This window comes from Pongo abelii, chromosome 1, assembly GCF_028885655.2.
Source record: "Pongo abelii isolate AG06213 chromosome 1, NHGRI_mPonAbe1-v2.0_pri, whole genome shotgun sequence".
NCBI lineage: Eukaryota > Metazoa > Chordata > Mammalia > Primates > Hominidae > Pongo > Pongo abelii.
The window spans coordinates 217,989,819-218,014,572 of NC_071985.2; the positions used below are offsets into that span (position 1 = coordinate 217,989,819).

Sequence of the window (24,754 nt, forward strand, 5' to 3'; positions counted from 1 at the left end):
CCTGGGCAACAAAGCAAGACTCTGTCTCAAAAAAAAAAAAAAAAAAAGAGCAATCTTCCTTGAGGGCTTGGACTGCCCAATGCCCCCTCGAAGTCCCAGGCTCCATCTGTCCTGCCCAGCCTTAGGTGTGGGTCCTGTCCTCTTGCAGCCTGAAGTGTGGGCTCTGACCCTTCAGCCCAGGGTCTGAGAGTAGGGACTCTATCCCCCCATAGCCAGAGATCAGCTGTGCCCTCTCAGCCTGAAGTCTGGGGCTCTCTTCCCCCACAGCCAGGAGGTCAGCTCTGCCTGCTTTTTGTAATGTCTGGTTCCAGCTTCCCAAAGCCTCCGGCTCTGACTCGGCGTGGAATCTTCCGCAGCCCCAGCCTGCCTGAGCCTTCTCCTCCCACAGGCCGGGGCCGCCCTTCCTGATGCTCCTCCCTGGGTCCACTAGGTGGCAGGCCTCACCTGGGTCCAGCAGGGCGGGGCTGAACAGGTGGACCACGGCTCCCATCCTGCTTTCACAAACAGAAAGGGCAGAGGGAGCAGAAGGTAGGAGGTCAGGGATGCGGGAGACTGAGATTCGCCACAGAGTGGGGTCGTTGAAGTAAACAAAATATAAAACTTTATTGGTTTGGAGTGTGCAGTAGCAGGTGTTCCTGGGAGCAGCCCTTACAGACTTGAGGTGTGGCTGGGAGTGCAGGTGGGGCTGCTCGGCAGCAGTCCTGCCCCTGCCAGGGAGTTGGTGTCCATCTCTGCAGTGTGAAGGTCGGTGCGGCATTGAGAGCACACCCATGGGGAGTGGTGCTCAGTCTAGAGAAAGGCCCAGGGTCTGCTGCTGGCCCTGCCACATTGCTTCCCTTTCCTGGGCCTTAGTCCCCTCATCTGAACAATGGGCACCCGGAGCTTCTTTCAGGCTTGTCAGGATATGTGCGAATGCCCACAGGGCGGGCAGCTGGGAGGCCTCCGTGAGAGCCCTTAGATGATGTTGGCTGAGGCCAGGCACGGTGGCTCACGCCTGTAATCCCAGCACTTTGGGAGGCCGAGGCAGGCGGCAAGGTTAGGAGTTCGAGACCAGCCTGGCCAACATAGTGAAAGCCTGTCTCTACTAAAAATACAAAATTAGCTGGGCGTGGTGGCGCACACCTATAGTCGCAGCAACTCGGGAGGCTGAGGCAGGAGAATCACTTGAACCTGGGAGGTGGAGGTTGTGGTGAGCCGAGATTGCACCACCGCACTCCAGCCTGGGCAACAAAGCGAGACTCCATCTCAAAAAAAAAAAAAAAAAAAAAAAAAGATGATGTTGGCTGAACTGCAGCCCCTGCAGATGTGCATGTTGAAGTCCTACCCCCTAGTAGCTTAGGATGTGACTGTATATGGAGATAAGCTCTTGACAGAGATAATTAAGTTAAAATTGGGCCAAGTGAGGTGGCTCATGCCTGTAATCCCAGCACTTTGGGAGGCTGAGGCCAGTGGATCACTTGAGGTCAGGAGTTCGAGACCAGTCTGGCCAACATGGCGAAACCCCGTCTCTACTAAAGATACAAAAATTAGCCGGGTGTGGTGGCAGGCGCCTGTAGTCCCAGCTACTTGGGAGGCTGGGGCAGGAGAATCGCTTGAACCTAGGAGGCCAAGGTTGCAGTGAACCGAGATCGCGCCACTGCACTGCAGCTTGGGTGACAGAGCAAGACTTCATCTCAAAAAAAAAAAAAAAAATTAAAGTGGGGTCATGAGGGTGGGCCCTAAGCCAACATGATTTGTGTCCTTATAAAAGGAGAAGATCAGGACCCACATGCACATCGAGGGACCACCATGTGCAGACACAGAGAGGAGGCAGCATCTGCAAGCCATGGACAGAGGCCTCAGAAGAAACCAGCCCACTGACACCTTGGTCTCCAGCATCCAGCCTCCACAACTGTGAGAACATACATTTCTATTGTCTAAGTCGCCCAGTCTGTGGTTCTTTGCTACAGCTTCCCCAGCAAATAAGGCAGGTGACGACGCCACAGCCTCCTGGTGCACCCCAGCCTTTGCCATGGCACAGTAACCCCTACGGGCAGTCCGGGCCCACGGGCCTGTCACAGTCACGCACTTGTCAAGCACATAGGTCCGGGGTGAGCAGGGCTAAGCTCCAGTCCTGGCTCTGCCACTTCAAAATTGTGTGGCTGTGCTCAAAGCCCATCACCACACTCAGCCTTGGCTTTCTAATGGTAAAAGAGGTAAAAGTGCCTGCCTCGTGCTGCTGTCTGAGGCCTAAGTGAGCCGATGTATGTAAGTTACTGGGCCTATGCCGTGTGCGTGCCCACAGCGGTTGCTGTGACTGAGTAAGGCTCTGGGATGTGGTGACCCAGTACACGGTACAGAGAAGGAAGAGAACTCTCTGGAAGACAGAATGGGTGGTAACTTGAAGTGGATGCTCTGGCCCTGGGTGCGCCAAGGGGCTGGGTGGACCAGAGCTGTCCACATTCTCCCGGGGCCTCTGGCAGGGCCTGGGCCCATGGCCCGCTCTGGGACAGCCAGTTGTGCTGGAGCAGGCCCTCACTTCCGGCCAAGGACGTGGGGGTGAGGGCCGCTGTCTAGGTGCCCTGGTGCTGGGCCCGCCCAGCCAGTTTCCGAAGCTCGTCCCAGAAGAGCATGCTGAGGATGGTGTGGGGGCCCAGGCGCAGGTAGGCGGGGCCCAGGCCCTTGTAGAGTGCCAGGGGGCCCTCCTGCCGCCAAATCTTCACCATGCAGTCGGTGAGGCCCCCATAGAGCTGGCCCTGGGGAAAGACATGGGGTGAGTGTTACTACGGGGGCCATGAGGCCCTGGCTGGCACCACATCTTGGCACACAGGTCAGTTTCACCCCCACACACCCTATGGACAGCACCTTTGTATTGGGCACATCTGTGAGGCTGCGGTGCCATGGGAAGACTGTGGGATCAGGCCTGGATTCCAGTTCTGGCTCCTTCCCTTACCAGCTGGGGGAACTCGTGCAAGTCAGTTGATCTGTCTGAGCCTCAGTTTCCTCATCAGGAAGATGAATGTGATTATAAGGATGGAATAAAATCCAGATGTGAAAGTGTTTAGCCTGTGCCTGGGACCCGGGGGCTCAGCAAACAAGCCCAGTTAATGTGTTTGCATGCATGGCCTGTGTCTGCGTGTCTCTGGCTGTGCATGTGTGTGTGTGTGTTGGGGAGGGTGCTCCCAGCTCCCCACGTCCTCCCCCAGACCCGCCCCTGCTCACCCTGCCAGCTCTGTCCACCGGCTGATTGTATAGCCGCGTGCTGACCACATCGAAGGGGGTCATGACGACAACCACGGCTATGCTGCTGATCATGCCCCCAGCCAGGGCCACCAGCCAGCTGTCCTCCGGGAGCCACTGTGGGGATGGCACAGGTGCTGACCCCTGCAACTGCCCTGTACCCACCCACGTGGTGTCCTCCTTGCCTCCTACCACACAGGGGCTAAAAGGGCTGCAGAAAGGGGAACAGATGAGGCCCCTCCAGCCATGCCCCAGCTCTGCCACCCTGAGCTCCTTCTCAGCTTTGGGGTTCACTGCTGACCCCCCACTCCTGCTGGTACCAAGGGCCGGAGTCACGACTCTGAGGGCAGAGGCAGGGCCCCATGTTGCCACCCCCTGGTCTTCCCCGTGTGGAAGGAGGCAGATGGCCCCCCTCAGTCCCGTGTGTCTCTGTGGGTAGGCACAGGTGTCCCCAGCTCCTCACCTGTTGCTTCTGCACCCAGGCCTTGGCAGAGGCGAAGGTGGCCAGCTGGGCAGCTGAGCCCACCATGACTCGGGGCACAGCCCCACCAACGCCCTGCCACAGCCCCAGCAGCCCTTGCTGCCGCCAGATGGTCTCCAAGGCACGCAGGACAGTCTGTGGGGAGAGGGCACGGGGTCACTAGCCACCCCTGCCTAGGCTGGGAGCATGCCCAATCCATGCCCCCAGGGAGCTCTGAGAGTGGCAGGCCTCACCTGGTGATTGTGCTGGTGTCCCACGGCCATGGCGGCCACTGTCTGGGCTTGCAGCTGCGTTTTGATCTATGGGAGCAGAGAGGACACGGGGTGTGGGGATGGAGCCTGGGAGAGCCAGGATGAGCTGTGTGTGTTGAGGGCCCCCTGCCCCCGTGCCCCTGAAACTCAGAGCTCCACGGTTCCGAGCCTGAAGCTTAGGGTTCAGGTGAAATAGGGTTGAGGTGCAGCTCTGGGGTTGGCCTGGGTTTTGCATCTCAGTGTGACTTGGAGCAAGTGACTTAACCTTCACTGGACCTCAATTCTGTCGCGGTTGGAAAGCTGCTCTGAGGATTAAGTGAGAAAGTGACTCTCCAGCACCAGCCAAGGACAAGGCGAGCCTTTGCTCAAGGGGAGCTTTTTTCTTTCTTTCTTTCTTTTTTTTTTTTTGAGGCAGAGTCTTGCTCTGTTGCCCAGGCTGAAGTGCAGTGCCATGATCTCGGCTCACTGCAACCTCTGCCAACCCGGCTCAAGCGATTCTCCTGCCGCAGCCTCCTCGGTAGCTGGGATTACAGGCATGCATCACCACGCCTGGCTAATTTTTGTACTTTTTAGTAGAGACAGGGTTTCACCATGTTGACCAGGCTGGTCTCAAACTCCTGACCTCAGGTGATCTGCCTGCCTCGGCCTCCCAAAGTGCTGGGATTACAGGCATGAGCCACTGCACCCAGCCAAGGGTAGCTTTCTTCAAAACATTTTTTAATTTTTTATTTGTTTTGGGTGGCCCTGAGGCGACGCTGCAGAGTGCACACGAGGAGGAGGTCCTCAAGGGGAGCTTTTATTCTTATCGTACACGAGGCCACGCGGGAAGAGAAGTAACCAAGCCAGGATTTGAGCCAGCACATCTGCCGCCCTCTGCCCCTCCCCTGGCTCAGGACCAGTGGGGCAGGGTCCCCAGGGGAGCATGGATCAGAGCAAGGCCCTGGTGCCCTGGGCTAAGGGGCAGATTCCAGGCCTGGGCTAGGATGTTCCAGGGAGCAGCCCCACCCCGGCAGCCCCACCCCACCCAGGTCCACTGAGCCCAGCCTTTGGAGGCTACAGGGCCCCTGCGGGAGCTGGGTCACGGGATGCTGGAGGATGGAGACAAGCCACTCACCAGGTAAGCAGGGCTCCCCACGAAGGCTCCCAGTGCCCCCGCCACGGCTCCCGCAACCACGGTGCCACCTGGTTGCTGCGCGAGGCCAGCCTGGCACGCCAGGCTGTAGCAGTAGAAACGAACGCCGTTCATGAGGCCTTGGTACAGAAGGCCGGCAGCCAGCCCCTTCTGCAGACCCCACAGCCCGTCTGCTCGGGCCACAGCAGCGACAGAGGCTATGAAGCCCTGGTAGGGCCGTGGGTAGGTGCCCCGGGCCTGCAGTTCCCCCTGCAGCTGCAGCCGCGTCTTCACCACCTCCAGGGGGTTGGTGAAGACACAGGCCAGGCAGCAGGCAGAAGCACCCAGCACCAGGTCCACTGCTGGGGGCACCGTCTCCATGGCCTCCGGGCCAGTGGCCTTCTGTGCCCGGGTCAGGGCACAGGCCCTGTGGTGGTGGCGTTTAGGCTGTCTGTAACCTCGCAGGGCTACGGGGCTGGGGTTTGCAGGGGCCCGAGGCCATGTCTAGAGGGTAAGGGTCCTGGTCTGACAGGCCTGTGGCTGCCTGGAGTCCCTGGTCTATCTCAGCAGTCCACCTGCTCTGCTCAGCTGCTCCAGCGGTCTGCCGGAGCCTGGGACACGCCTCCGCCAGCTGTGACCAATCCCAGCTGCCTCTGTGCCCACACCTGCCAGCCGAGGGCGGGCCTGGACCCTGGGATCTGGGGGAAAGGTCACTTGGGACTGGAGGGAGAGCGTGGATAGGGAGAAGGTGCCAACCAGCCCGGGCACCTCCTCCTGGCCTCCCTCTGGCCCTGGGCAAAGGGCTGGCACCCCTGCCTTGCCTCTGGCTTAGCCTGTCCAGCTTTGGCAGAGCCCTGGGCAGGGGGCAAGTGACTGGGAGGTCCCTGGCATGGGGTACACGGCCAACTCCGCCCCTGCCCCACCCTGCCCCTGATGGGTCCCTGGTGACTGACTCCCCCTTTCCAGGACTCAGTCTTCCAGTCTGGCTCCCACCGTCTATAGGCCCAGCTCAGCAGGGTCAGAAGTAGAGAAGGGCTCTGGAGCCCTGGGGAGCTGATTGGAGTCCCAGATGTGGCTCTTATGTGCGACCCCTGGGCAAGTCACTTCCTCTCAGAGCTTCAGTTTCTCTCATTTATAAAATGGAGATACTGACATCCACTCTAGAAGGTTCTGTGGAGGACTGGCAATGAGAAGAGTGTGCCTAGGTCAGTGCTGCACCCAATAAAGGCACCCGCATCGCCTGCTCGCCCCCACCCCCACTGCCTCTGGCTCCTATGCCCCCCTCGCTGCTCCCAGGAGTTCAGGGCGCCTGGGTGAGTAGGACTTGAGGAGTGACCTTGGCTGGTAAGGACTTGCTGCCAGGCCTGCCCTCCTGCTGGGGGAGCTCCTCCTGGGCTGGGCAGGAGGCTCTGCTGCTCCCTGAAGGAATGGCCAGGCAGCCAGTGGGACAGAGCGGCCCTGGGATGCCCTTTGTGCCTGCTGAGAAGAGAACGCCACCTGGGCCAGCTGTCAGGTGTGTCTGCTCAGGCTGGGGCCGGTACCAACATGCCCACCTTGGCCTCTGCCCCCAGACAGCTCTCTCCTGCCAGGCCACCCTCAATCACCCAAGGCCCAGTCCAATCTAGAGGCAGAACCACCCAGGTTGGAGTCCCACACCCACCTCCCAGGGCCCACCCCTTCCCTCCCAGGCCCTTGAGGCAGCAATGCTGAGTGGCTTGAGGGCCTCAGGCTCCCGGCCTGGCAGGGTTGTCACCCTCTGGCCAGCCCTGGAGGGGACGACGCAGCAAGAGGCGGTGAGGACAGCTTGGATTCTCCTGGGTTTGGGCACTCACCCCCGGGGCTGTGGAGGCAGGAGCGCCCTGCCCCGGGGTGGGCTGCAGATGGTGGGCGGCAGCGCAGACGTGCCCTGGGGCTTGAGCTGGTGGCTGCAGCAAACAGAACAGGACGGAGGGCAAAGGTCAGCCCGAGAAACTCCCAGGGCCTGAGGGTCTGCAGACAGTGAGTCCACCAGGCAGCTGTGGCTGATCTGGTTCTGCATGTCCCGTGTGTCATGCAGACACACAGGGCAGATGATGGAGGAAGATTTGCAGAAAAGGGCCCAAGGGATTTGGAGAGCTCCCTTCCCCTACCCTGCTCAAAAAGGGCCAGTGACAAGCCTCGGCAATATAACGTGTCTATTTTATTTTAAAAAACAAAACCCAAACCACCTGACCCGTTCCCCAGGAGGCTCTTGACGAAGCTCTAGGGAAGGGCCCGGCTCCAGCCAAGCAGGGGACAGTCAGAAGATGTCAACATGGATGCCAGGCTGGTGGGCTCCGCCCTTCTCCAAGCCCCCCATCCACCCCCTTTGCTCCTCTGTGTTACAGGCACTGCCGGGTTGAGGGGAGAGACAGGGCAGGACTGTGGGCATGCAGAGCCTCCTGGCAGCCAGGGAGGGCTGCCTACCCCCCTGCATCTGGCGAGGCAGGCAGCTATGTGCGCAGTGATGGAGCTAAGAGGAGGAAGCATGCGCAGACACCCCGTGTTCCCGCTTCCCCACTTGGCCAGGAGAGTGTTCAAACACGAACGAGGATGGCTGGGCACTCAGGGCCCCAGCCCCCAACCCAGGAGAGGAAGAGGAGGCTCCCGCCCTCCTGGTTCTTTCATTCTTCCTTAGATGGATGGTGTTCTCAGTGCCACTCGGCAGAGATTCTGCAGACTGAGGCAGAGGCCCGGGAGGAGGGCGTGCATCCGCAGAGCCCACAGGGCTCAGACCCTCTGCCCCCAGCGACCTCCATTCGCTACCTGTCGGGCAGGATGCCCAGGGGTGCCGGGCACCTGACCTGGATCCCTGGAGTGGAGGGACCCTGTCTTAAGCCACACTCGGTGGTTCTGCCGCCCGGGGCAGGGGTGGGCTGTAGGCTCCCGACAGCATGACAACAGCCATGACAGTGTGCCTGCCGGCTGGCGTGCCTTCCTTTCCTGCCCTCCAGGGACGCCAACCAGCTCTGCCTCAGCACCAGGGGTCTCGGGAGGCTCGGCCGCGGCAGAGACTGTCGCTCCGCTGCCAGGCGCTGTGGATGAGGCTCAAGGCATCCTCGAATTTCTTCTTGTTGGAGGCTTCCTGGATCGCCGTGTGGGGGAGGTCCACCTGTGTTGGGGTGTGCAGAGAACAGATGAGGGCCACTGAGGGCCACAGGAGTCTTCAGGGCTTGTGGGCACCAGGCCTGCCCCTGCCTTGGCCACAGAGCCCCTGTCAGGCCCTCCCATCTCTCCCTGGGAACAGCTTCCATGCTGCTAGTTTCTCCCACTCTTCCAGGGGCTTGAGCTGAGGATGGGGTGGTCCCCCCGAGCCCCCTCTTTCCTGGGAAGGCCCCAGCTCTCAGGATGGCCCAGAGAGGCAGGCGCTGCACTCTGTTTGGCTCTGCAGGGAGGTGGGCTGTCCTGAGCTGTTCTCTGCCTCTGGCTAGTCCAGGCTTCCACGGGGCTAGAGCGTAGCATGTGCTCAAAACCCACTTGAGCGTGCTCTCATGAGCACGCTCCCACACTGGCGCTAAGCCTGGAGGGCAAGGAAGAGGGTACTGCCAATCTTGTGCTCCCCATCTGAGCACAGCTGGAGGTCCACCACAATTGGTTGGAACTGAGGTCAGGAATTAAGCTTCTTGGGTTCTGTTTTCAGCTTTGGCCTCAGACTCACTGGGAGTCAGGGTTTTGTCCCTTTGGTTCTAAGTTTTTGTGCCTGTCAGGTGTGTCTGCTCAGTCTGGGGCCGGCACCAACATGCTCACCTTGGCCTCTGCCCCCAGACAGCTCTCTCCTGCCAGGCCACCCTCAATCACCCAAGGCCCAGTCCAAACCAGAGGCAGAACCATCGAGGCTGGAGTCCCACACCCACCTCCCAGGGCCCACCCCTTCCCTCCCAGGCCCTTGAGGCAGCAATGATGAGTGGCTTGAGGGCCTCCGGCTCCCCAGCCTGGCAGGCTTGTGCGCAGCAAGAGACGGCAAGGACAGTGAGGACTCTCCTGGGTTTGTTTCAAGAGCAGCAGGCACTCACCCCCGGGGCTGAGGCAGGAGCGCCCTGGTACATGGCTGTGCCCAGGTCCCTAGAGGCAGGGCCAGGTCCTGGGAGCAGCAGGGGGTCCTCTCCCCGGGGAGTGGCTCCCACTCCACAGGGTCCCTGGCTAATGGGTTTCCTGGGCAGCTGGGTACCTGATAGATGGTTTTCCACCCAGAGTTCAGTGCAGACAGCAATCGGTCCAGTTCAGAAGTGCAGCTCAGGTAGATGACCCAGGGCGGGAGGAGCTGCTGGCTGTCCTGGGAGAACTCCTAGGGAGAGCCAGTCCCCCGGGTGAGCAGCCAGAGCTTTCCTTCTGCAGGCCCTGCAGCCCCGCCCCCACCCCCAGCTCACCAAGACGCAGTACTCCTTGCCCGGCTCGGTGGAGACGGCACTGATGTCACCCAGCTTGGCTGTGCCCAAAGAGCGGAAGAAGCTGGTCTGGCAATCCTCATGGCACGTGAAGAGGCGGTCATCCGTGAGGACCAGGCAGCAGGGGATGCAGGGGCTGGGAGCTACGCCCTGGGGGATGACCTGGCAGCGGGGCAGGGGAGGGGCAGGCTGGGGCCTCCAGGGCTGGTCTGCACCAGAACTCCCCACTCCAGGGGACCAGCCAGCCCTTCTGCTCTCCCTCCAGGGATCTCCCTCCAGGGACTGAGAGCAGAGGCGGGGATGGGGGTGATGCCCCTGAGCTCCAGGGTCCATTCCTGGGCTGCCCCCTGGAGGTCCATCTTGGCCCTCAGGTTGCTCTGTGACTATGGGTTTAGGGATGGGACCCTGGGGGTCTGGGTGGGTCAGGCAAGCCAGGTGAGCGGTGGGGGCAGGCAAGCCAGGTGAGCGGTGGGGGCAGGCGAAGCTCACCCCTTTGGACACAGCCTGGCAGAGATGCTGCATCCACTCGGCCATCTCGGCCTCGCTCTCAGCACTCAGCTCCAGGCAGGGCCGGTCGGAGAGAATGACCTGGAAGGCGTGGGGCCGATCCGTGGTGTTGGCTCTCCGGCAGCCACCGCACTGCTCCCCCCTGGGCCAGAGGAGGAGGGTGAAACGGGAGCGAGGAGGCAAGGGCAGCATGGGGCGGCAGCCCCCAGGGTTGGTGCAGGGTGTGCGGCACAGGGTCTGCCCCACCGTCCTGGAGGCTGGAGGATACCAGAGGGTTCTCCAGGCCCCTCCAGCTCCCAGGAGAGGTCTGGGAGCCCCACCCACCAGCTTTCTGTGTAATGCCTTTCACCTCCAGGGTATCCGAGATCCTCTAGATACCCAAGCATGGCTAGGCGGGGCTGGGAATCAGCTGTCCCTCTGGCCCTCTGAGAATCGGCCGCATTCATTCACACATGCTTCCTCGTGAAGGCCCGCTGTTCCTCCCAAATACCCGAACGTCCATCTCCCATCAGGCCGGGAGCTTCTGGGGAAGGGCCTGCCTCCTCCATCAGACTGGATCTGTTCTAAGCCAGGAGCTCCTTGCTGCCTCCCTCCTCCCCTCCTGTGGGCTCCTTGCAGCCCTCAGAGCGCGGAAGCCCCAGGCCACCTGTCACGGCCGCTGGATGGGGTGGGGCTGAGGGTGAGGCTGAACTGCCAACAGGGGCAGCCATCTCGAACCAGGGAGACGGCAGCTCTGGGCCCCAGGATACACCCGCTTCTCCCGGGACACTCACCCCATGTTCACCGAGAGCAGAGGGATGACATCGGTGCGGTCTGGGTACTGGTAGAGGATCCCATTGCTGCAGGGGTACAACACAGGGCAAGTGAGGCCTGTCCCAGGAACTGGGGCAAGGCGGAGCCCGGGTCCCAGGGTTCCCCTCCCACGCATATGCTGTGGCCATGAACCTGAGGCAAAGGACGCCGAGGGCTGTCATCTACGGAAGGGAGGGTGAAGAAGGGCCTGGGGGCTCAGCAGGGAACGTGGCCACCTCAGCAGACCTGGGGCGCAGCTCAAGGTTCATCGGGGGACCAAGCCTGCATCCTCCCCTGAGGCACTCAGGGATTCCTGGGGCCCCAAAGATGACTGGCTCTACAGAGAAGCTCTAACAGCCTGACCTAAGTCAACTCCAAGCTCTTGTAGGGAAGGGAAGCGTCCTCTCCTCAGGCTGCTCCCTTAGTGACCTGCTGTGGAGAGATCCCCACTGGGGACCTGACAGCCCAGCCACCCCAGGGCCCAAGCCCCAGGCCCAGAGCTGCCAGGGCTCCCACCTGAGCACCACGAAGCACGTCTTCCAGTGTTCCTTGCCCAGGTAGGAGGTGCCCGCCTTGTAGTGCAGCATGCCTTCTTTGGTGATGGTACCCTCAGGGGGTGAGCAGTGGCAGGGTGTGGGGCCCAGGGACTCGTCTGTGGGGTCCTCCCAGTGCACAAGGCCGTAGAAGCGCACGGTGACAGCAGATGCCTGATGTGGGGATGGGCATGGGGGACAAAGCAAGTAAGGCCTGGGCCAGGCAGGTGGCTGAGCCCGGACTGGGCCTTTTTTTTTCTTTTTGAGATGGAGTCTCGCTCTGTCGCCCAGGCTGGAGTGCAGTGGTGTGATCTCCAGTCACTGCAACCTCCACCTCCCAGGTTCAAGCAAGTCTCCTGCCTCAGCCTCCCAAGTAGCTGGGATTACAGGCGCCCACCATCACGCCTGGCTAATTTTTGTATTTTCAGTAGAGACGGGGTTTCGCCATGTTGGCGAGGCTGGTATCGAACTCCTGACCTCAGGTGATCTGCCTGCCTTGGCCTCCCAAAGTGCTGGGATTACAGGCGTGAGCCACTGTGACCTGCCGAGCAAGGGTGTTTTAACCTTAGGACACACCCCAAGGAGGAAGGTGGACATGACCTTCCTCCCTTCCAGGGTGGGAAAGCCCCGCCCCGCCCTGCCCCGCCCCACCCCGCCCTGCCCCGCCCCGCCCCGCCCAGCCAGGTAGGCAATTGTGAAATGGCAAAGACATCTATGTGCATCCCTTAACGCTCACGCCAAGGCGGCTGCTGCTCTGCTATCTCAGGGGCTGCACTCAGCTTCCTCCCCAGGTTCTTACCTCACACTTCGATTCTTGGGCCACAAATTTGGCCAGTGCCAGCTTCTCCATGGTGGCATCTGTCAGGATGCTGGGGTAGGGAGGTTCTCGACAGCCTTTGATCATGGCTGACTTCAAAGAAGCCAAAAAGAACCTGCACAGGGAGTGAGGTTTGTGGTTAGAGGCCTAGGAACAGGGCCTCAACTGGACAGGGCTTAGTCTTGAGCGCTCCTGGCCTGGAGGGGTCACAGAAACTTGGGGGAGGGATCTGGCTAGACCCAGTGACCAGGGCGGCAGGTGCGGCAATGACGCAGGTCCAAGGTCATCAAAATGACAACTGGAACGGGCCTGATTGTTCTCAATGGCCAAGGGGCCTTGGATTTTGACAGTGAGGGAAGACAGACAAAGAGGGTGGGCAGGACTTGAATGAGTGGGACCTTGAGCCACGACAAGGATGCAAACGTTCAAGGGCACGCCTGGCCCAGCAGCATGGCTCTCTGCCTGCCTTCCTGTCCGACAACTCATGCCAGCACCCCCAAGAGTCGCCAGGGGCTGAGGTCACCTGGGCTGACCACATGAGTCCTATGATTGTCGTCTACTTGCCTGCCTCTCTGAGCAGATGCAGGTTCCAGAGGGAATGCATCTGGTTTCCCCTCCTGGATCTCCCACTTCCCACTCCCACCCCCAACCCCCAGGCCACCCACACCTATGGGCAGCTGCGGACTCTCCAATCCTTCCAGAGGGGCGGGGTTGCCACTCACTCAGCCAGCGCCACATCAGCCGTGTCCAGCAGAAACTGCTTCCTGCGGTTGGTGCACACCAGCTTCACCGTCTGCTGGTCAAGGCCAACCTGCCAGAAACCACACCCTGACATGCACTTGGGGCTTAGCTGCTGCCTGGTGGAGGAGGCAGTGTGGCCAGGCTGAGTGCTTGCTGGGGAGGAAGAAGCACACCCTGGGCCGCCACCAAGTAAAGCCCCAGAGGCCAGGGGCTGGCATGAGTGAGGGAGGGACAGTCAGAAGTCTAGCACGGGAAGAGGCGACCTCAAGCTTGGTTCTTACCCCTAGCATTGTGTACAGAAGCCTCTCTGAGAGTTAAGTTGGTGCCCAACCCCGGGAGGTGAGTAAGGGGCCGTGCCTCGCCCTGCAGTTCTATGGGTAAGTGGCTTGAGAAGCCCTGTACCTACAGCAGGCGCGCAACTGCGGAGCCTGGACTCACCGACACATAGTCAAGTTCATTGTAAGAAACGGCCTCTTCCACCAGGTATGGCTTCTCTGTGGCCCCTGAGAGAGGAGACCCCAAGGCCTATTATCCCCACAGGCCTCTATTCCCTCCCCCTGCCCCATTTTCTTAGACATAGCCCCCTCTCTTAGGGGGCCTCTCCTTGCCCTGCAATAGGAGAATGGCGTGGAGTGCTCACAGAGGGAGCCCCAGGCTCACGTCTCAGGGCTGCTGGCAACACCTTCCTTGGGGTGCCTTTCCATCACTGCATGCCAGGCAGCCGGGAGGCACTCAGAGGGCAAGGGGACTGGGGAAAAGTGGCTGAGAGTCAGCCTCGTCCACAACCCGCTGTCTGCCCGGGGGCGGCGGGCACCTTTCCGGAGCAGGTAGACATAGCAGTCTGTGAGCAGCACGTACAGCAGCTGCAGGTTGCCCTCCATGTGCCCAGTGCTCATCCGGATCATCTGGGGGCCGAAGCAGACAAGGGTCAGGCAGGTGGCTCCTGCTGCTCCAGCGGGGGCGGTGGCCCATCCCGCCTCACCCTTGCCGTCTCTTGCTCACTCCTGAGTTCCTAGGACTTACTTTGAACAGCTGCTCTTCGTTTTCTCTGAACACGTGGATCATTAGCAGGAGCAGGTGATTGTTGTCTACTCTGTAAGGGCCAAGTCAGGAGGGCGAGGTGTCAGGAGGGCGAGGTGTCAGGCGGGCAGGGGTGAGAGAGGCCACACCCCCCCCCCAGAGCCAGGGGGTAGTGCCTCCGCCTCCCACTAGGAGCCAAAGTTAGGGAGGGAGGCCCACACCCCTTTTCACTCAGGCTGGGTCTTCCTAGTGCTTAATTTATCTGGAGGTCAGAGGCGCAGTGTCCCCAGCTTCAAGGGCTGGGAGAGTCCCATGCCAGCCGCAGTCTTGTTACCTGAACTCCGAGGAATGGACCATCTCCGAAGGGCTCCCCTGTCCCTCATCCACCCCAGAATCCTCAGCGCTACTCAGACACGGGCTGGGTTGGTCTCGCTTGAGCTGGCAGAGAACCTCCTGGGTCCCAGGCTCTGGCTCAGACACAGGCCCCTCCCTGACCAGGGACAGGTGGGCCTCCAGCTCCTGAGCCTCCCTCGTGGTATCCTCTAGGGGCCCAGGCGTCTGTCCCTCTCCTCCTCCTCCCTCTTCTTCTTGGCCAGCAGCCTCAGGGCTACTAGGAACATGCAGCGGTTGGCCAAGCCCTGCAGGGTCATGGTGGCCGCCACCTGATGTAACAGTGCTTGGACTCTCGACGGTAAAGCGGTAGAAGTCCATTGGGGCTGAAAGCCCCTCACTAAAGTCGCAAAGCGGCGGCCTCTCCGGGGCATCCCCGGGAGAGCCGGTCCGAAAGGACTGGTATGGGGGCTCAGCACGGGAGCACCAGGTGCTGGGGTCCAGCTGCCCATTGAGCTGGTCGATAACCTTGCTCAGGGGCTGCCCCAAGCGCTCCATGGAGGTGTCCTTCATCTCGGGGATCAGCAGGCCCGGCTCGGAGCGCTCGCTGCTCTCCGTGGTGCTGCTTGGCCCCTCTCCCTCCTCCTGGGGGGAGGCAAGTGTAGTGTCTGGCGAGTCCCGCCCAAGGCTTGGGCTATCGTTGCGGCTGTCACCGTCCCCCTGCTTGGCACATTTCTTCTGGCTGCAGGCGGGGTGGAGTGGACTTGCCTCCTCATCTGATCTGCTCTTTTTCTTCTTGCCAATTTTCTTCTTCTTGGTGACCCTGAGACAGTAATGATGGGGAGAGAGTTAATACCTGAGTAGTCCAGTGCTGAGGAAAACCAGGCTGGGTCACGGTGGCAGTGCTGGCCATGTAACCTCTGAGGGCACAGCTAGCACGTCAGTGGTCCTAGGCAGTGCTGGGTGGAGGCACTAGGTCAGAGGACAACAGTGGCTCGGGCCCCGAGGTATCCCCTTTGCTGGCAGACACAGGGTGGGGGTAGCATGGGCTGGGCACAGATGGCTGCAGCCAGAGAAACCCCAGAGTGAGTCTTCTGAATTCCTCCTAATGGAACAGCTGAGCTAGCTGCACTCTAGGAAAGAAAAACAGGCCATGGCTGGTCAGGCAATGCCCCCTCCACTCAGCCCCCCTTCGGATGTGGATCCTGAGCTGACCTCATTTCCCTTAGCTATCGTCATGGAGGAATCACTCAGAAAGTACTCAGCGCTTTCTGGGCTCATGCTTCGGGTCCCACTCTGGTTCCAGGTTGGCTGGAGCGGGCTTCGCTAAGGGACCTCAGGTCTGAGCATGAAGCTGCTGTGGACTGGAACCAGCCCATGGGATGGCCTCCTGGCTCCAGTCACTGGGGAGCAATCCCCCGCCTCAGGCCAGCAAGCCTGGGCAGTCTGACACGCACACAGGGCTTTTCCTCTTAGTCAGTGTGAAGTTTCAAGAGGGGGTCGGGGAGGTCAGGGAGCCGGGGAGGCTCTGGTTGACAGTCCCTGCTGGCCACCCACCACATCCTTCCTTTCCATGTCCTGCCCGTATAACAAAGATACTTTTCTTTCAATGAATCTCAGAAATTGTATCTTAACTTCCAAGAACTCCCTTGGGAAGAAGTCCAGCCTGAAGGTGCTTTCTGATCTTAGGCAGACCCAGCAAATGCCCTGGCAGCCTGGACATGGCCCCAGACCAGCCACGGTTGCTGCCTGTGCCACCTGCTTCCAAGGGCTTGAGCCCTACAATGGAGTGAATGTGTGTGTCCCCTCCAAATTCCTGTGTTGAAATCCTAACTCCCGATGTGATGGTATCAGAGGGTGGGAGGTGATGAGGTCCTGAGGGTGGGATCCTCAGGAATGAGATCAGCGCCCTCATAAAAGGGACCCTAGAGAGCTCTCTCTGCTCCCCGCCACGACACAGCGAGAAGAGGGACATCTGTGAATCCCTCATCAGTCTGGCCACACCGGCACCCTGACCTCGGACTATGGCTCCAGAGCTGTGAGAAAGGATGTCTGTTGTGGAAGCTCCCCGTCTGCGGTGCTTTGTTCCAGCAGCCAAGCTGACTAGGACAGGCCTCCACTTCCTCTTGCTCAAAGAACCTCCTAGAGGTGGGAAGGGTTTCCAGGCAGGCATGCAACTGCCCTCAGGGGGTGTCCCGGTCTGCCCTGGATGAACAGCTGATGCTGGGAGTGGACAGGTTGGACCCCAGGACCTCAGCTCCTTTCTGGGCCCCTCCCTGCTGACCTGATGACCTCGAGCTCCGTGTAGGCATCTGGCGGGTCCAGGTCCTGGGCCGCCTCCTTCTCCTGAGAGGTGGTGTGCACAGGGGTGGTGTCAGAGGAGGACACAGTCTCTGCCGGCTCCTCGTTGAAGGGGTTCTGGCGCTGGGTGGGGCTCCTGGTGGAGGCCTTGCTGCTGGTCAGGTCGGAGGCTGTGGAGCGGGGACCGCTGACTGTGTCTGTGAGGTCTCCATCTGGGAGGACAAGGAAGCAGGAGACACCCTGTCAGGCACCCCCTGGGGTCCCCAACCCCCAGAGCATGCGTTAGCCCAGGAGGCAGGCAGACTGACCAGTTCCTCCCAGGGAAACCTGACCGGGGTGGCCCTATTTCGAGTAGAAGCCACAACCTAACAGGACATGGGATTTTGTACTTTAGGAGCAACTTGGAGGGAACACCATCTCCACCACCCCTGGGGGCCCTCCAGAGCGCACAACAATTTGGCTGAGTTTGTGTTAAGGGCCCCCGCGGTGAAGCAGCCTCCAGGCTCAAGCTCCAGGCTTAAGTCCCATAGGGATGGTGACTTCGAGGCCTCCATGGGTGGCTGGGAGCCCTAGAGAGGAGCCAGGCTGCATGCCTCTTAGGTTACCCTCAGAGCCTTCCTGCCAGGACGCTACAGGGGTACCCAGCAGCCCCGTTAGCCCCATACCCCACTTGTAGGGCTGAGAGGTGCCCAAAGTCCTCTGAAGGGTCCCTTGCAGAGGTAAAAGGAACACAAAGGGAGAAGAATGGAGGAAGACAGCAGAGAAAGTGAGAGGTGCAGAGTGGGGGCAGAGGCTGGGAGGACAGGATGGGAGCCCAAGGGGTGGGAACCACAGGGCAGAGGGAGATGCCCAGAGCACACAGTAGAGACAAGATGACAGAGCAGGGCAATGAGAACAAGGTGCAAAGGGGCAAAGACAGGGGTCCGAGAGGCCACCCCCCAGGCTGCTTCTCCCCAGCACCCCCGACCCTACATACTCCTCGGGGGCAGGACCAGGCGCCCCTGCAAGGGTGGTGCTGAGAACTCCATTTTTTTTTTTTGAGACGGAGTCTCTCTCTGTCGCCAAACTAGAGTGCAGTGGCGCGAGCCCGGTTCACTGCAACCTCCGACTCCCGGGTTCAAGTGATTCTCCTGCCTTAGCCTCCCAAGTAGCTAGGATTACAGGCATGCGCCACCATCCCAGCTAATTTTTGTATTTTTAGTAGAGCTGGGGTTTCACCATGTTGGCCAGGATGGTCTCGATCTCCTGACCTCGTGATCTGCCCGCCTCGGCCTCCCAAAGTGTTGGGATTACAGGAGTTAGCCACCGCGCCTGGCCAAGAACTCCATTTCATTCAAGCATCAGCTCACTGATTGGTCCTTTCTGAGTCATACCCTGACACGGCCCCCGAGAGGGGAGCTGGCTTAGACATCCCGCCCCACCCAGCCATCTGCCCCTGGTTACTGGAACAGGGCAGGAGAGGGAGCATGCGCAGGTGAAGCACACAGCCCATATGGCCAGTGGCAGATGGGAGCCACCCAAGCAGAGAGCTGAGGCCCAGCTGGTGAAACCGCCTGGGTGAGGGTCAATGGCAAGAGCCATGGCTGGTCATGCTCTATTTGCCGGCCAGTGCTCATCTTGCTGGCCACTGTCTGCCCGGAAGAAAAGAGGCAAACATGCACCCCACAGCCCCACTGGGGGCCCAACCAGCTGTCAACTTAGTGCCTCTTGGAAGCCACAGGGCAGCTGTCTGCTGATGCAGCACACCGTCCTTTTTTTTTTTTTTTTGAGACAGGGTCTCGCTCTGTCGCTCAGACTGGAGTGCAGTGGCGCAATCACAGCTCACTATAGCCTTGACCTCCTGGGTTCAAGCAATCCTCCTGCCCTGCCTCAGCCCACAGAGTAGCTGGGACTATAGGCGTGCACCACCATGCCTGGCTAATTTTTATATTTTTAGTAGAGACGGGGTCCCCCTGTGTTGCCCAGGCTCAAACTCCTGGGCTCAGGCGATCCTCCAGCCTCAGCCTCTCAAAGTGCTGGGATTACAGGTGTGAGCCTGGCCCCTTTTTTTTTTTTTTTTTAAAGTCTGCTGTCTTTTAATATAAGGACAAAAGAGGAGGCTAAAGGCAATGAGTAGCTCTGCCAGAAAAGACCAGCAACATCGGGGACTTATCCAGATTTCCTGGGATCCCAGAGCCTGAGTTCTAAGATACAGAAAACCGTGTCTCTCGGTCCCAAAGCAGGCTCCTGCCAAGCCCATGTGTTCTTGCTCCGGCCCCTGTGATTCTCCTCAGCACACGCAGCTGCAGCCAAGAGGAGCCCTGAGAGGTGAGTGGGCAGATCATGAGATGTGGTGTCAAGGCCCGGATGCCCACCAGTTCTGTAAATAAGCCGAAGACCAGGGGAAGGCCACCCCAGGCTCAGAGTTTGGAGCTGCCCCAAGTCCTGCCCTCCTCCAGGTCCAAGGAGAAGACAGAGCCTCCCCGGGTGAGCTGCCAGAGTGAGCTCAGGAATCCTGCTCCAGGAACTCCAGAAATCTCACCCTGCCCTGAGGCAAGCAGTGCAACTGGGCTGTTAGTTCTCAGGCCGCAGGGAGCTCTGAAAGGCTGTAGAGGAAGGTCAGGCCCTGCTTGTCAAGTGACTGCAACAGGCATGTCAGGAGGGAGGTTAGTTGTTAGAATTGGAGGGAAAAAAAAACAATACCCAGCATGTGTGCTGCAAGAAAAGAGGCTGAGAGGGTACATGACGTTATGATGGAATTCTGGAATCCAAGCTAATTTAACTCAAACAGGGGACCCTTCAATGCTGCTCTTGGCCAAGTGTCATAGTTTATTTTTCCCAGTGCCACATGTTATTTCCCACAGAGTTAAGGTATTTCATACTCACATTATTTGGGAACGGATCACCTGTCACCCATTACTCAGCGATCACGTCTCTAATAATGCGGGGAGAGCCACGTGCCCCTCATCCTCAGGGTGTGGCAGTTCTCACCTCCCCTGTTCAGAGGCCAGGTTCCCTCACCTCCCCTGTTCCAGGCTGGAAGTGGCCCAGAGGGTAGGAGGCTCTTTAATAACAGGGATTTGGACCAGGTGCAGTGGTTCATGCCTGTAATCCCACACTTTGAGAGGATGAGGTGGGGTGGATCACCTGAGGTCAGGAGTTCGAGACCAGCCTGGCCAACATGGCAAAACCCCGTCTCTACTAAAAATACAAAAATTAGCCGGGCGTGGTGGCACACACCTGTAATCCCAGCTACTTGGGAGGCTGAGCAGAAGAATCGCTTGAACCCGGGAGGTGGAGGTTACAGTAAGCCATTATCACACCACTGCACTCCAGCCTGAGCAACAGAGCGAGACTCTGTCTCAAAAAGTAAAATAACATAAAGTAAAATAACAGGGATCTGCTATGGCCTCAGATTTAAGGGGGAAACATTCACCTTATTGGCAACATAGCCTTTGCTTTGAGTAATCGTGGCAACCTGGGAATAGCTTTGTGAATTTATGAAGTGGAATTTCAGGCAGAAAAATGCCCAGGCACTGCTACTGCCCAGCAGACAGGGTGGGAGGGCTGGCAGAGTTCCTTTTAATCTGCTTTAAAGCTTCAAAGAGATTCTGTCTGTAGGAAGTTTCAGCTGTACCTGGGCAGTTCCCTGACTTGGACCTCAACCACTCCAAAACACCCAAGAGGAAGCCATTAGGAACAGACTGAAAGAATCAAGCTCTTTCTCCTTGATGCTCATCTGACCCGCAGGAGCTTACAACCCGCATGTTTAAAGGCATGGTTTTCCAGAACAAGTCTTGGTTCACTGGGTCAGGCCCTACACACCCCGAGAGCATCAGCTGGCACTGGAATCAGGAAGAGCGATCCTGTATCCCCCGAAATGCAGCCACTTAGTGACTCCGAAAGGCCACTGCGCAAAGGCAGGAGCCCTGCACTGGGAGAAGGGATTTGCCTATGGCTAGAGGTTGAGTTTTCCCACTGCAGAATTCCATCTATTAGAACACCAAACTTGGCTTTATTATGATTATGGACATTATTATAAATAATAAGGGGCTGATTTGATACATGCAGCAAGCTTGGCATGGAAACATTGCAAAACAGGAAAAGAGGGTAACAGCGGACTCTGGCCCACCTTCCCAGTCTGTGCTGGGTACAGACGGCACTGCTGGAAACACATCTCCAAAATCATAATCTACAAAAACGAGGGACAAAACTGAAGATTAGAAACACAGGCAGTGGAAGGACGACTGGAGGGAGGGGAGGGGAAATGGGGTGGGAGACATGGGGAGGAAATAGGAGAGGAAAACTTCAACTTTCTACATTGTATCCAACAACCTTGGGGAAACTTACTAGGGCCCTGACTGCCTCTCAGCTCAGGCGCTGGCCCAGGAGCCTCCAACCAGCTGGAAAGACCTGTCAGGGCGACCCCTTTCCACACCCAGAAGCTGGTTCTGGCAGAGAGAAGCCTGGCTGCCTGTGCCTAACTCTGTTTTCTACCTCTTGCATGCCTTCCCTCCGTACCCTAGCAGGGCAAGGAGACGCTGCCCTGGCGGCTGCAGTTGCACAATCTCCAAATTGCTGAGGGGACACCTCCATCCATGGATCCGTCCTTGCTCTGGCTCTTCCGGCAAGGCCCACCCCTCCGACTCCTCTAAGGTAGCCCATGGGCCCAACCTAAGGAGACTGAGCCGCCTTCTTCAGCTTGCACGGTCAGCAATGCAGGTCTTGCTAACAGCAAGTTTGAGAGGGACCTCCCTTCCTGGGACATACAACCCGTGGTACAGCAGAAATAAGAAAGGGGAAGGTCAAGGTCTCAATGCTGAGGCAATTCTAGGGTGCCCAAGGGCTGAACTGGGGCTGGGATCCCCTTCCCTGGAGGTGAGGTGGTGGAGTGAAGTAAATGAAAGGCTCTGGTCTCCCACAGGAGATAAAGAGGGGAAAATGGCCAGTTTTATCCATGAACACCAGGGCCTAAGGTTTGAAAGAAACCAGGCTGTTCCAGTAAATCACTGGGTCAAGACAACAAAATGACCTGCAGCTTCTTCCTCGGTCCCTGATGCAAAGGGTGCGACCATCCCAAACACATCAGTGAGCGCAGGAGGAACTCAGAGAAATCGGACGGACACAGAGGACACAGTGGCAAGGTTTCCCTGCGCTTCAGATCTGCCTGGTTCTCTCTTCTTCTAGGGGTTGCTTAACCTCTTTCTGCAAAGAATGTGGGGTCAGACAAGCTCCCCAGAACAGGCAACACTCAACCCTGTGACAAGGTCTCCAGGTCCCACTGCTAAACCTTCCTTGCTTAGAAAACTGCCACAGGCATGTGACTAGAACCTTCTGGAAAAGGGTCTAACCTTAAAAAATATATATATATATAATTTCAGCTTTTTGTGCCCAGAATCCACTTTTTAGCCACCACAGGGACTCTGAGGAGATGAAGATCTGGGAAATGGACAGCCCTGTTTAATTGCAAATTTCAGCCACCAGACCAAAACTAGCCAAGAAAGACATCACCCAGCCAGGCTTAAGCAGCTCAAGTCTGTTTCACAACAGGGGCTTAGCCTTTCTGCCTTAGGGCCACTCACCCTCACTAGATGGGGCAATCGCACTGTCATCCCACTCCAGGTTGGTGGAGGTGACGGAGTTGAAGGAGTTGAGGGACAGACTGTCTGAGCCGTGGACCGAGCTGGGAAGGCGGTCTTCAAAGTCCAGCAGGTACTGAGGTTTGTAGTAGTCGGGCATGTAGGGGGCCAGGTCTAGGTAAGGGGCATCCTGAGGAGAGAGTAGAGGAGGCCCGTTTGGTGGGAGGCCTCGTGTAGCGGCCTTCTGCAGACAGCAAGATCCAGGCCTGGGAGACACAGATGTGCCTCTTTGGGAAATCAATGGCTTAAAGTAGTAAATTCAAAGAAAAGCTGCTAAGAAGAACAATGTGAATAGTATTGGCTTTTAAAACTGTGGACTTCAGGCTGATGGAAGACAGAGCTGTCAGAACTCAAGCTACACCCTTTGATGCCCCCGCTATCTCTCTCTCTTTTTTTTTTTTTTGAGACAGAGTCTCACTCTGTTGCCCTGGCTGGAGTGCAATGACGTGATCTCGGCTCACTGCAACTTTCACCTCCCTGGTTCAAGCGATTCTCCTGCCTCAGCCTCCCAAGTAGCTGGGATTATAGGCACCCACCACCACACCCCGCTAACTTTTGTATTTTTTTTAGTAGAGACGAGGTTTCGCCATGTTGGCCAGGCTGGTCTTGAACTCCTGACCTCAGGTGATCCACCCACCTCAGCCTCCCAAAGTGCTGGGATTACAGGTGTGAGCCACTGCACCTGGCCCAAGGAAGGTCATTTGATTAGGACAGGGCAGCTGCATCCATTTTGAGCCCAGTCCAAGAGATGCCTGGGAGCCTCTTTGGCTCCATGTGGGCCAGCATCCCGTTTGTACAGGGTGTGATGGGGAGAGAAGCTTGAGAACTTGAAGAGGGTGACTGAAGGCTTGTCATGGAACTGATGACACTTTTCAGAACCCCAGAAGCACCAGGCTGAATCTGCCTTGTCCTTCTAACTCTTCACATCCTAAACATGAAGGCCAGTTCTTCTGGGCTATCTTAGCTAAGATACTCCAGGCAATGTGGCTTTTCTCCAAGTTGGCTAGGGAGATAGGAAAAAGTCACCTGAACCAGGAATTCTTGCCATCACTTCTCTTCTCACTCAATTCAACAGACCCTGAAACCTTTCCCTCGCCCGAAAAAACAAGCTTTGCTCAAGCCCAGTCATACTCAACAAGCTCCCTCAACAAGACCTGAAAATGAAGCCACCGCCCACCCTGCCCCCAGCCCGCCCCCTCCTCTGCTTCCCACAAGCAGCGAGAGCCCTGGTGTCTCACCAGATCCAGCTCGAAACGAATGAACTCTAGCCCGGACACCAAGGTCAGGAAGAGCGTCAGGTGATCGTGGCTGCAGACCAGGGCATTCCTGCAAGACACAAGAAGCCACGATGGTGCCTCTGGGTCTGTTTACCAGCCTGGCCTAACCTTACCAACATGCCAGCTGTGTTGTAATTTGACACGTGATGTCCCCCACCTTGGACAGCACCCAGCTTGATATAGCTGTTGCCCACCACCCTCTCAGCGATCTCCTACTGGGTTAGCAGCCACACTGCACTGTCCTGCCAGTGTCTTCAGAGATGGACGAGCACAAGGCTTGTCAGGCTCTCAGCAGCTGCTGTACACACTCTGTTCCTGCAGCAACCCTAGCAAAGGCTGAGCCAAAGCTTGGGCACTGGTCAGGTCTGAAGCCTGGGAGGAGGACCAGGGAGCAGCAGAGACCCAGACTGTACCCAGGAGCCCAGATGGGACACCAGTGCTCCCAGTGAAGGCCACCCAGCTACCGGCAAGGTTCTAATGGCTCTCTGGCATCACTGATGTGGCACACTGTGCTGTCTGCATGACAAGAGCCTTTGGGAGGTAGCTGACGGGGAGCTCTGAGGCTAGGGGAGACAGACCGTCCCAGACACTCACTTGACGTAGTACTTATGCAGCAGACCCAGGTTCTCCTGGAACAACCGCAGGTAGCTCTCCAAGGAGTTCTCGTTGAGGGCCAAGTACAGCCAGGCACGGCCTGCAAACAAAGACAGGAGTAACCGGCAGGAAGGCCTGTCAGAGTGCTGGCTTTTATTTGCCAAGCAAGGGCAGAAAGGAAAGAAAGAGCAGGTAAGGGGACCAGGCGCTTCAGCGGCCTTTGCGCTTGGTGGGGTACCATAACCCCTGAGTGCTTTATTTTCCTAGTCAGACCTCAGCATGTAGCTGGCCAGGAAATTCTGATAAAGAGGGCAGACTGCACACTTCAGATAGGTCAAGAAACGCCAGGACCCTGCACTGATCCTGTAGGCTAACAGAGATCCCAGCTCAGGGAGAGAAACCAGACTCCATAGCATGTGCTCAGGCTGGGATTCCATAGGAGTCCAGCTCTCGCTGGCAGCTCGCCCTCCTTCCCCCCATCACTGCTGCGCCAAAAAACCATCATATGCAGGGAGAAAAGAGGCCTCATGGAGGGGGCTGGCATTTTATAAATTTATTTTTTATTACTATTATTTTATTTTTTGAGACAGAGACTCTGTCACCCCAGGCTGGAGTACAGTGGTGTGATCATAGCTCACTATAGCCTTAAATTCCTGGGCTCAAGGGATCCTCCTGCCTTACCCTCCCAAAGTGTTGGGATTACAGGCATGAGCCACTGTAATCCCGGCCATTTTCCTAAATCTTTAGAGATGGGGTCTC

At 58.2% G+C, this 24,754-nt stretch overlaps 2 protein-coding genes across 5 annotated transcripts in view; both read right to left on the reverse strand.

Moving 5' to 3' along the window:
* Positions 1–48: 48 nt before the first annotated feature.
* SLC25A34 (solute carrier family 25 member 34) lies at positions 49–7,122 on the reverse strand. The gene is made up of 5 exons (XM_002811440.6): positions 5,066–7,122; positions 3,934–3,999; positions 3,683–3,835; positions 3,202–3,336; positions 49–2,735 (listed from the first exon to the last, which is right to left on the reverse strand). The coding sequence occupies exons 1-5, from the start codon at positions 5,441–5,443 to the stop codon at positions 2,553–2,555; spliced, it is 915 nt and encodes a 304-aa protein (XP_002811486.2). The 5' UTR covers positions 5,444–7,122; the 3' UTR covers positions 49–2,552.
* Positions 7,123–7,221: 99 nt separating this feature from the next.
* Positions 7,222–24,754, reverse strand: part of PLEKHM2 (pleckstrin homology and RUN domain containing M2) — a 50,506-nt gene continuing 32,973 nt past the window's right edge. For 2 of the 4 annotated variants that reach the window (XM_024252866.2, XM_063714842.1), the window contains 17 exons: positions 23,996–24,095; positions 23,363–23,450; positions 22,068–22,254; positions 20,618–20,677; positions 16,490–16,718; positions 14,210–15,028; positions 13,879–13,948; positions 13,670–13,760; positions 13,294–13,358; positions 12,837–12,925; positions 12,097–12,229; positions 11,281–11,471; positions 10,746–10,811; positions 9,955–10,114; positions 9,448–9,627; positions 9,249–9,365; positions 7,222–8,192 (listed from right to left, as the gene is read on the reverse strand). In XM_024252866.2, the coding sequence (XP_024108634.2) occupies positions 8,055–8,192; positions 9,249–9,365; positions 9,448–9,627; positions 9,955–10,114; positions 10,746–10,811; positions 11,281–11,471; positions 12,097–12,229; positions 12,837–12,925; positions 13,294–13,358; positions 13,670–13,760; positions 13,879–13,948; positions 14,210–15,028; positions 16,490–16,718; positions 20,618–20,677; positions 22,068–22,254; positions 23,363–23,450; positions 23,996–24,095 (2,783 nt within the window). In that variant the 3' untranslated portion in view covers positions 7,222–8,054. Of the gene's footprint in view, positions 8,193–9,248; positions 9,366–9,447; positions 9,628–9,954; positions 10,115–10,745; positions 10,812–11,280; positions 11,472–12,096; positions 12,230–12,836; positions 12,926–13,293; positions 13,359–13,669; positions 13,761–13,878; positions 13,949–14,209; positions 15,029–16,489; positions 16,719–20,617; positions 20,678–22,067; positions 22,255–23,362; positions 23,451–23,995; positions 24,096–24,754 lie in introns of those variants that run through there. The other 2 variants (XM_024252868.2, XR_008516730.2) reach the window with 2 other exon arrangements.

Coding starts and splice junctions, on each gene's coding strand:
- SLC25A34 (XM_002811440.6), bottom strand. CDS start 5,443: ATGGAGACGGTGCCCCCAGCAGTGGACCTGGTGCTGGGTGCTTCTGCC. Junction 3,836..3,933: donor GACACCAGCACAATCACCAG/GTGAGGCCTGCC, acceptor CTCTCCCCACAG/ACTGTCCTGCGTGCCTTGGA. Junction 2,736..3,201: donor CGGTGGACAGAGCTGGCAGG/GTGAGCAGGGGC, acceptor GTCTTTCCCCAG/GGCCAGCTCTATGGGGGCCT.